The 12,165-nt window shown below is 22.7% G+C and overlaps 1 protein-coding gene across 1 annotated transcript in view; it reads left to right on the top strand.

Moving 5' to 3' along the window:
• The first annotated feature begins 247 nt into the window (after positions 1-247).
• The window catches only part of LOC122503336, a 98,324-nt gene continuing 86,406 nt past the window's right edge, over positions 248-12,165 (top strand). The window contains exon 1 of the mRNA XM_043613838.1: positions 248-1,927. Coding sequence (XP_043469773.1) covers positions 1,902-1,927 — 26 coding nt within the window. The 5' untranslated portion in view covers positions 248-1,901. The remainder of the gene's footprint in view (positions 1,928-12,165) is intronic.

Genomic DNA, 12,165 nt, shown 5'->3' on the forward strand with positions numbered 1-12,165 from the left:
TTACACCCAATGCTATTTTAACCCCTAAATTTTTTACCCTCTTTTAATTTTAAACCCAAAAATTCACCTTTTTTTTACCATCGCAAAATAAAGCTCACCTTTGGTCTTAATTTAAGATTTTCCTCATTTCAATGATTCTCTCTCGACAAGCATAAACTAACACACTGGGACCCTGAATCGGCTGACACGGCAATGAGCAAGACAGCTCCGCCGTGTGGAGGTGGGCTGTCTATCCAGTCGAGCCGCGAACATTGAACGGAGTGCACATACATTTTGTCTCGAGCTTTGCTTTCATTTTTATTTTGTAAAAAAAAATGGATTTTCAACTCATAAAAAAAGTCAATATTCAAATCCGATCCCGGACCGTTTTGTCAATATTAATAAAAAATAAATAAAAAAAGAAACATTAAAAATCCCTTGGAAATAAAATTTCTATTTTTCTAAAAAGCACGTGTTGTCACATATATATTTAAATTGTTGAATTTATCATTGAAAAAAGAATATTTTGGAATTATTTTCTATTTGTGTGAAAATTATACAGTGAGTTGTCACTCATGTGTTTTTGAAAATAATGAAAAAATAGAAGAGGGGGGGGGGATAAATATGTAAATAGAAAGAAAATTAGATTTTTTTGGAATGGAAAATAATTTTTTTTTTTTTAAATTGAAAATATTGTTGATTGAAAGTGTATGGGGGATTCGTTGGACCAATTTGCGTTTCCGCTACCGGGACCAGTTGCCCGTGAAGCCAGGTTCGAGGGAAACAGAGTGGATGATTTTCGCTAGCTATATATGCAACTCCATTCTCTAAGGTCTGTCTGCATCCACAAGTCGGTGGGCCCCCGAAGGCTTCGTCAAGTAACAGTACATTGCGTTTGCTAGTGTATAATCCCGTCTCTACTCTCTTTTTCTCTCTCTCTCTTTCTCATTTTCTCTCTTTCTCTCTCACTTCCTCCCACCTTCGTCTGTCCGTCCGACTGTCCGAAGAACGGGACCAATACTCCACGAGTCTATATATTTCTTCCATCTCTGTCTTTCTCACACCAACATTTTAAAGTCTTCTTCGAAACCAGTTCAATTCCCTGGACCTCAAACACTTTACATCCTGTCTCTAATGCCGGCAGGATTCAGGACTACCAATTTGTTTTTTTTTACTTGAAAAAAGCAAAAATATTTCATCAGTTGAATTCTGTTCATTTTTCCTCATTTCAATAATAATTCTATTTTGGACCATTTTTCTTTTTGGTGCAAACAATTGTCCTGGAACCGGAATGAAAAGCACGTGTTGAGCGAGAACCGCGGGAAGAATGATGATGCGCGCATGTGTATTATATGAGATAAAATCTCATAATTTGATTTTCTATTTCAAAATATTCCTAATATATATATGAAATCTAAATTTCAAGAAATTAAGCTTGATTCAATCTTGATAAAGATTTTATTCCTAATAGAAAAAAATCCTATGCGGAAAGTGTGAATAATTTTTGAATATATTTTTTCTTGCTAATACTGAACATTATAGTGAGAAATATTCTAAACAAGAAAACAGCATGTCGATGCTATATTTTTCGATATATTGTCAAATGAGACAATTCCTTTGCTACTGATGTCTATATCTTGTTATAACTGAAAGTATTGTATATTGTAATAAATATCAAGATAATGAAAAGTGATGACTAATCAAGTGTTTATCGGCTGGCAAAAGATTTTGTGAGCAAGGAGAGCGATTTCAGTTTCTGTTGTACAGTTGAATAGGGACGAGTTCTCTATTTAATTTTTGACTTTATATTATTAAAATTATTTGCAAAATTGTGTTTTTGTGTTTAGTGAAGAGTGCTTTTACTTTTTTTTAAATATCAAATGGATAAATTATAGCGGAAAATTTCTTTCAAGATCGACGAAATGAAGACCACACTACGAGCTTTAAGGTAAATTTTCTATTTTGAAGAAATTAATTTATATTCTAAAGTTTAGCGTCGACAAAATACAAAAATACAAAATACAAAATCCAAAAATAAATACAAAAAATTAAAAAATACAAAATAAATCAAATTGAGGCAAAAAAAAAGGAACAAAATGCTGCTTCGCAACCCTTTTGATATGTTTCATGTCTCAATTTGATGTCCTTAGAAAAACTGTGATCAAAAAACAAAATTCTTTTTCAAAGATCATTAGTGGAAAATTTTAGAATTCCACGTGAATGAAAATAGAAAAATAAGAGTCATTTTTATCACTAACAACTCCAAAAAGTTCAATTTAAAAAACGAATCTTTCTTTAGTCCCCTTTTGATTAAATATAATCGTTTACATTTGAAATATTTTTTACTGAATCTTAGCCTTGAATGGTTTCAGGGAATTTTGATCGAAATCCTGGAAAATTGTTGTTTTCTAAAGTTATTGTGCGTTTATTTTTGAAATCTAATTTTATTTTACTTTTTAAATATTTCAAAATTAATTCAATTTTAAAATTAAATTATAATTAATTTAATATTTAATTAATTATGAAATATAATGAATTTATAGAAGGATTTTGGTTAAAAACACTAAAAGAAATTGGATTTTGAAGCAATTATATATGATTGCAAAAATGCAATTATTTTCAAAAGTAATAAAATTCTTCTAAAAAATTCAATTATTTTCAAAAATTTTAATAAAATTCTTGTCAAAATTTTAATTATTTTCAAAAACTTTCCTCAATTCAATAATTTTTAATATCTACTACTTTAATAAAAAAAATTTTTTTTTTTAATTTTACGCAAACATTTAATTAGTTTCGTATGTAAATAATGAAAATTTTACGAGAATTCAATTATTTACAAATTTTTTATAAAATTCTTCTCAAGAATTCAATTATTTTCATAAATAATAAAATTCTTCTCGAAAATTCAATTATTTTTTAAAAAATTGAGAAATTCTTTTTTTAATTCTTCACAAGAATAATTGAATTTTTTTCCCAAATAATAAAATTTCTTACGAGAATTCAATTATTTAAAAAAAATTAAATAAAATTCTTCTCAGAAATTCAATTACTTTTTAAAAAATTTATAAATTTTTTCTTTAATTCTTCAAAATTATTCAATTATTTTCCCAAATATTAAAATTTTTTACGAGAATTCAATTTATTATTCAAAAAGAATTGAATTAGATTCTACGCAATCATTTAATTAGTTTCATAAATAATACAATTCTTCGCGGAAATTCAATTAGTTTGAAAAAAATTGATAAATTCTTTCTTTAATTATTCACAAGAATTCAATTATTTTCACAAATAATAAAATTTTTCACAAGAATTTAATTATTTAAAAAAAAATTAAATAAAGTTTTTCTCAAAAATACAATTATTTTTTTAAAAATTTAAAAATTTTTGAATTCTTTCTTTAATTCTTCACAATTATTCAATTATTTTTCGAAATAATAAAATTTCTCACGAAAATTCAATTATTCAAAAAGAATTGAATAAAATTCTACGCAATTATTTAATTAGTTTCATCAATAATAACAATTTTACAGGAATTTAATTGTTTACAAATTTTTTTATAAAATTCTTCGCAAGTATTCAATTATTTTCATAAATAATAAAATTCTTCTCGAAAATTCAATTATTTTTTAAAAAATTGATAAATTCTTTCTTTAATTATTCACAAGAATTCAATTATTTTCCTTATTGGGCATTTTGAACCATGATGACGTCACACTTTAGAACACATGCTTTGCAAAACTTTGACGTCATAATGGTCCAAATGCCCTTAACGAGAATTCAATTATTTAAAAAAAGCTAAATATAATTCTTTTCAGAAATTTAATAAAAATTTAACTGAAATATAATTATTTACAAATTATTTTCATAAATTATTATTGAATCATTTTCATAAAGAATAACATTTTTTATATAGGGATTCAATTATTATTTTCATAAATACATAATAAAACTTATCGCAGACTTTCAATTATTTTAAAACCCTTTGTTCCAATTTATTTATTACAATTTAAGTATTATTTTAAAAACATTTTTAATTGAATTTCTTCAAAGAATTAAATTATTTTCAAAAATTTTAATGAAATTCTTTGTAACAATTCAATTTTCTTTAAAATAATTTTAATACATATTTCTTCGTAGAAATTAATTTCAAAAATTTGTCTAAATTCAATTATTTTCAATGTCTACTATTTCAATAAAATATCACAGAAGAATTCAATTGTTTAAAAATTTTTTGATAAAATTCTTTATGAAAATTCAATTTTAAGGAACATTCAATTATTTAATAAAATATTTATTTTTATAGTTAAATAATTAAATTCTTCTAGAATTTTCTAATTAATATTTATAACGTGGATTTTTAGAAATAATTGATTTTTCAAAAGATTTCAAATTCAAATCTTTAAAAATTTGAACTTTTCATACTTTTAATTAAGAATTCTATAGAATTAAGTTTTTGCAAAAAGTTTAATAGAATTTTTTTTAATTCTTTGTAGTTTTGAATTTCTAATATATTTAATTGAAAAATGTCAGAATAATCGAAATTTCGTAAAATTAAATTGTAAACCAAAGGATTTTGAAAATTCTCAATTAACTTTTTAAAAAATTGACTTAAAAAAGAGTTTTATTTGGAAATTCTAGAAATGAATAATCATAATGATGAAAATAATTTTTGAAGACGTTTTAGTAACAAAGTACCAAGTTTTAATTATTATATATAAATCGATATCTTCATGTTTTATAAATTAAAATTTAAATCTCTCTAAATTGAAATCTGTTAAAATAAATATTTTCTAATTATTTTTTCGTTTTCTTTTTTAAAACTGCGAAAACGTTGCGGATTTTAAACATATAAATTTATTTTAAAAAAAGTTTTCATTATAGGCATCAATCTTAATCAGAGCTGTTAAAAATCATGATTCTTTTTATTTAAATTGGATTTTGTTTTGATTTAAATAAAATTTTTTCTGGAACTTGGTTTTTTAGTAATGATAATAAAATTTTAATTTTAAAATAGAAGCAGCAAAGAATAGCTACTTTTACTTTTCTTGAGAAACTATTTAACCGAACATGTTGAAAAAATAGATGACTCTTCTGTTTAATTACCTAAGTCTTTATATTTAATGAAGCGATAAATTTGTTTTTCTTAAAAATATTTTATTTTTTTTAATTTAAAACTTTAAATAAGAGTACCTACTAATTAGAAGGATAAAGAATTTAATTTCTAAAATTTGAAGAATTAAAAGTTGCATATAAATCAAAATTACAATTTTTTATTTTTTTGTGAATAAGTAATATTTGTTAAATATTAGTTTAAAGTCTTATTTTTAAAAATTTTGTTAAAAAATGTAAGAATTATTTTTAAAGTCGTATAACTAATTTGCAGAGTCTTGAAAATCGCTTCGAATGACCTATTTTTCTACCTAATACGACCAGAAATTATACGAAATTATTGATGATCTAAAGGCGAAAAATTGTAAAAAATATTCTCTTATCTTTTTGTTTAAAAACTTTTATATAAATTATTTGTATTATTATTAACAAAAGCAAAAATTCCGCCAAGTTCAACAATATATTCTCTATAATAAATATTTGTTATAAGTAATAAAATTTTAAAGATTATAAACGAGTACAAATTATATCAAAGAAATAGAAAAAATTAAAAAATTTTATTGGTACCCGTGTAGAAATCACCATGCTATGCCTAAAATGATTATTGGCCCTAGCTTGGACCTAACTTGGCAACCCCTTTTTATATATCCTGGGCTGGTCCTAACTTGGTACTAGCTAGGAGATCCAGTTATGACTTAGAAAAATTTTTAGGAAAATAAAGTGTCAAAATTAATACATGAAAAACATGTAAAAATTGATAAATATTCTCAATTAATATTTATAAAATTAATTGATAATCATATTTGTTTAAACAATTTATTGTTTGACATAAATCAGAAAATTATACAAATACTATAAAATAAAGTTAATTTATTAATTTATTAATTCAGCAATTTTTTAAACAAATAATTGTTATTTACTAAATTTTTACACAATCAACCTAGAAACTAGCAGTTTTTTCTAATTTTGCAATAAGTAAATACTCAGATTAGTTAATTGCAAAATTTTAAAAGACTACAAGTGTCTAGACGCTTTATTGTCTTAAGAATTAATAAATAACAACAATTTTTTGTTTAAACAAATGCTGAATTGTTAAAATTATAAATTATCTTCATATTTCACTACTCAAGTGTAATAATCGCGAAGTTAGATAAAAAACTGCAAATTTTTAAGTAATTTGTTACAAAAGTTAATAAAACAGCAAAATTTATTTATTTATTTAAACAGATACAGACTGCAATATAATTATCATTAGTAAAATATATTTCTAATTTCGTTCGCTGATTTTAAGTTTCGTTTAAGTTGGTGCTAAACACTAAGAGATATTGCAATTCGAATGTGGGCTGACCCACCCAGGTCCAACCCAGGACCTACCTGGGCTTCCTAGTTTCATTAGCAAAAATTTCTAAGTCCAAGTCTAAAAAATTTTTTGCAACAAAAAATTAATGCCTAAAATGATTTAGAACAATGAAAAACGTGTTTTTAACATAAATTTTTTTGACATTTTTTTAAAAAGTGGATCACCCGCTTAATTAATTAGGAAAAATTTCCAAGTCCAAAAGACGAAAATTTTTTTTAGACCAAGAAATTAATGTTAAAAATGATTGAGAACAATGAAAAACCTGTTTTTAACGAAAATGTATAGATATTTTTTTTCTTGATATAATATAAAAATATTAATTTTTGAATTTTTATATTTGTATATTATTTTATTATTATTGTTGTTGTTAAACTATTTTTTTTATTTATTATCGTGTAGTAGTGTCAATAATTACTATATTGAATCATCAAAAGCAAGTCCACAAGTCACTGACAATAAAAATTTTCATCTCAACTAGTTTCATTAGCATAGTGGTTAGGGCGTTAGTCTCGTAGTCCGTAGGTCGTAGGTTCGATTCCCGCGTGCGTTAGATTTTATTTACTTCTTAGGTTTGCGTTTATTCCGATTTTTCTGCATTGTATTCGTATAAGTATGCAATTTAATGATTATATAGACTGTAAAATAATTTAATTAACAAATTTCTAATTTTTTTTTAATTTTTAATGTATATATTAGAGGAATATATATTAATCTCTACATATACTAACATTATTTATGAATTCGCTTTTGGTCATCATTTAATTGAAAAAAATAATAATTAATTAAAACTAATACTTATTATTAATAATTTAGGTTATTTCTTTAGCAAATATTATAAACTAATCAAAATTATAATAAAGTATATAAATAAACTGGTCATAACTAGGCTCCCAAGTTAGGACCAGGCTAGAATCGCATCACCAGCCATTGTTGGTCCAACCTACACTGCCAACCTAGGACCAAGCTATTAACAGGGCAAAATAGGTAGGACCTGGCTAGGACCAATTTTCATTTTCCACACGGGTAAGAACTATAAATTCATATTTTGTAATTCTTAGCTTATTAGTTTTTTATTCAAGTTTATAAAAAGATGGTTTACCTTCTCCGTAATCTTTAATTAATATACAAATATAAGAAATGGACACTTGGGCAAATATATTAAAATTACTTTATTAAATGATAAAAATAACAAGAATCCAGGAGGGGTGGGGGGGAATTTTTTGCTGCCCAAAATAAATAAATTATTTTAATAGGGATTTTAAAGTGTATGGTACCTTAATAATAAAACAATAATAATAATGATAATGATAATAATTTTTTGTTTCCTAACTTTTTTTAATAATTTTTCTTTTCAAATATATTTTTAATTTTAAAATTAATGTATTGAAAATAATTGAATTCTTGCAAAGAATTTTGTCAAAAAATTTGAGAATAATTGTATTTTTTCGAAGAATTTTATTATTATTATGAAAGTAATTGAATTTTATTAAAATTTTTCAAAATCATAATATTAAATTCTTTTGAAGAGTTTCTTTGAATTTTTTTTTAAATAATAGAGTTTTTGTAAATAATTTTAATTGAAAAATTTGAAAATAATTCAATAATTTTGTGAACAATTTCAATTTCAATGTTATTAGAAGTTTGGAAAATAATTAAATTCTTTTGAAGAATTTCTTTGTGTTCTTTTTAAATAATGTAGTTTTTTTGATTAATTTTAATTAGAAATTTTGAAAATATATAAATTAGACAAAGAATTTTCTTTAATTCTTTCGATTAATTTCACTACTTCTAAAAAAATTGAATTGTTTCTTATAGGATTTATTAAAATGTTAGAAACAATTGAATTTTTTTTATAAAATTTTAGAACAAATTAAGAAAAAAATTGAATTCTTTCGTGAAATTTTATTCAAAATAATAGAATTTTTGCATACACTTTACTATTTTAAAAAATAATTGAATTGTTAGAATGAATTTATTAAAATTTTAGATATAATAATTGAATTCTTTCGTAAAATTATATAAAAATTTTGTTGAAAATAATAGAATTTTTTTAAAAAAAATCTTATAACGAATTAAGATTAATTCTTAATAATTATTAATTCTTAATTATTCAATTAATTAAATTGAATTCTTTCGTGAAATTCCATTCAAAATAATTTAATTTTTGTATTGACTTTACTATCTTAAAAAATAATTGAATTGTTACAATGGATTTATTAAAATTTTAGATTTAATAATTGAATTTTTTCGTGAAATAATATCCAAATGTTGTTGAAAATAATTGAATTTTTTTTTCAATTTTATAACGAATTGAGAAAAAAAAATGAATTCTTTCGTGAAATTATATCAAAATTTTGTTGAAAATAATTGAATTCTTCTGTAGAATGTATTTTTTTCTTCTGTAGAATTATTTATGAAAATAATTGAATTCTTGCGAAGGATTATATTAAAATTTTTAAAAATATAAACAATAACAATTAATTTCATACTTAAAAATAAATTTTTTAATTTTTCAAATTAAAAAAATTTTTTTTTTTAAATTGAAATATTTGTAAATGAAAAATTTTGTAATTTGTATGATAATAATAATAATAATAAATTAAATGTCACGTTCCGCGCGCGTAACATTTGCTTGTAATAATAATAAAAAAAATAATAATAAATAGTAATAAATATTGATAGTGAATAATAATGATAATAATAATAAATGTCGTAATAATATAAAACGGAAAGAATTGAAATGTTTCGTGTCTGAAAAATGCTTTTATAAACAACACGAAACAATAATTTATACGCACGGTTATATAGATTATCGAACATCTGCTGCTGCAGAAGGTATATTTAAAATGACTCATCACACTGCCTTATACAAACTTCGGTGAATGAACTACATTTTAGTAAAAAGGTATATATAGTGGAATAAAATGTATTCGTAAATTATTTTCATTATCGAAAGTCCTCCAGAGCGAGTAATTATTACATGTCCAATAGAAATTCCAGCTTCTAATAAATCTATAGTTCTATATACATCATCTAGAAAGGAATTCGCGTGACTTTCAATAATCGCCACTTTGTTAATAATTAAAAAAGAAATTATACACTATAGGTATATTTATACTCTTTCTCTATTGAGTTATCATAAAAATAAATTTTTGTTTATTTCCATACTCTCTATACCTATTTTAAACCGCTGTGAGGTCACTATGTATAGTAGAAATCTAATGAACCTCTTAGTGTGACCGTTATGAAACTATTTCCAAGTATGACCGAAACGGTGAGAATATGAATCAATATTTACATTTTTATAGCTTGTGTTATGCATTTTTAGAGCAATAGTGTATAAGACTGTGGTCTATAAAAAAAATAGGATGGAAATAAAGGGTTTTATATTATTATATTGACCATAATATTTGCATAGTATTATAATAGTATTTTAATATTTACGCGAAATAGTATTTTTCACAATATTGAAGAAACGTTGCGTTATTATGTTAACTATATATTGAAGCAATATTTAGGCAATATATTTTTGATTTGTAAAATATTTATAAATATACAAATTAATGTATGCAGTATTGCCACAACATTGTATGAGCATTGATGGACAATATTAATTATATAGGTAATACTTTAATTACAACTGTCTAATATTTTAATTATAAATGTATATTTTAACTATATAATGTATACTCTTTAATTATATAATGTACTCTTTAAATTTGAATTATGTTCCAAATAACTAAGTTGATTACTGCAAAGTTATTGATTAAAATGGGTAATACACGGAGAAATTGAATAAACGTACATTTTTTGTAAAAATTAGTAAAATGTACTTCGACGGTATATAGCAAAATTTACTTTATAATAAAGCTCATATGGCACCCACTTTTTTAGCAAATTAAATTGTAAAGTTTAATATTTTTTTAAATTGTATAAAACAAACATAAAATTCTTAAAAATTAAGTGATTACTGATAACTGCGAATGCAACTTTCAGCTACATAAAAAATATTTAACTTTAAAATTAAATTTCCTGGGTGCTGATAACTGGATGCCAATTTAACATATTTAACAATTGTTTAATATGGACGAGAATTTTTATACAAATCATCAAAATATTTTCAAATTTCATTAAAATTGCTTCAAAATTGTTACTCGGAAGTTTTTGGGGTCGTTGATTACGAAACCTGTTCTTAGTTTTTCAAAATTCAAAATGGCGGATCCAATATGGCAGACAATATTTTCAAAAATTGCTTCAATTTTCTTCAAAATTGCTACTCGGGGGTTTTCGGGATCGCTAATTACGAATCCGATGTCAAATTTTAAAAATTCAAAATGGCCACATCGGATTCGCTATTTTAAATTTTATAAATTTTGATAATCTGACATATAGCAATTTTGAAGGAAATTATAAAAAAAATTATAAAATTCTTCGCAGAAATGCAATTATGCAATTATCTTCAAAAATTAATAAATTTCTTGGCAAAATTACAAATATTTTTCAAAAATTTTCTTCAATTCAATGATTTTTAACATTTACTATTTTAAAAAAATTTTCCAAAAGAATTCAATTACTTAAAAAATATTTTTGATAAAATTCTACGCAAAGATTTAATTATTTTCTTAAATAATAAAAATTTCACAGAAATTCAATTATTTACGAATTTTATTAAAAATTTTTGCAGGGATTCAATTATTTTCATAAATAATAAAACTTATTGCAGATTTTCAATTATTTTTAGTACAATTTTAATCGAATTCCTCGAAAAATGTATTATAATAAATGTATTTATTCTTAAAATTTTTATTTAAATTCGTCAAAGGAATTTCATTATTTAAAAATTTATTAACAAAATTCTATACGAGAATTGAATTTTAAGAATCATTCAATTATTCAATAAATTACTTATTTTTATATTTAAATAATTGAATTCTAGTAAAATTTTCTAATCAAAATTGATGTGAAAATGAATTTCAGTTAAAATTTTAGATAATAATTGAATATTAAAAGCAATGTAGCGTGAATTTTTAGAAACAATTGAATTTTGAAATTAATTTTTTTGAAAAAGTTTAATGAAAATTTTTTATATTTTTTTAAGTTTTTATTTAAACAATAAAAGAGTTAAAGAATTTACGAATAATTGAAATTTCGTAAAATTGAATATAATGTAATCAAATGGATTTAAAAAATTTTAAAGAACTTTTTCAAAATATGATTAAAAATAATTGATTAAAAGAAGAATTTTAGTCATAAATACTAAAACAAATTGAAATTTGGAGATGTTACAAATGATTGCAAAAATTCAATTGTATTCAAAAATTAAAACAAATTCTCGTCAAAATTCTAATTAGCTTTATAAATAATAGAATTCTTCTCCAAAGTTCAATTATTTTTGAAATATTGAATAAAATTCTTGTCAAAAATTAAATTACTTTCAAAGATTTTCATCAATTTAATGATTTTGATTATGTATACGATTTTAACAGAATTTTCTAATAAAAATTAATTTAAAAATTATTATAAAATATGAAGAAATCGATGACTCCGAGTCGAAGACTCGGAGTTATCGCGATATCTTCATGTTTTATAGTTATGCAAAATTTAATTTATAGTTTTAAGTATAAAATGTTCTTTTATTTCACTCCGACTGGTTATATTTTTGTCGCAGATTGGTCCATAAATGGTCCGTAATTTTTTATTTTTGGTTCGTAAAGTCA

This window comes from Leptopilina heterotoma, unplaced genomic scaffold, assembly GCF_015476425.1.
Source record: "Leptopilina heterotoma isolate Lh14 unplaced genomic scaffold, ASM1547642v1 Lhet_26, whole genome shotgun sequence".
NCBI lineage: Eukaryota > Metazoa > Arthropoda > Insecta > Hymenoptera > Figitidae > Leptopilina > Leptopilina heterotoma.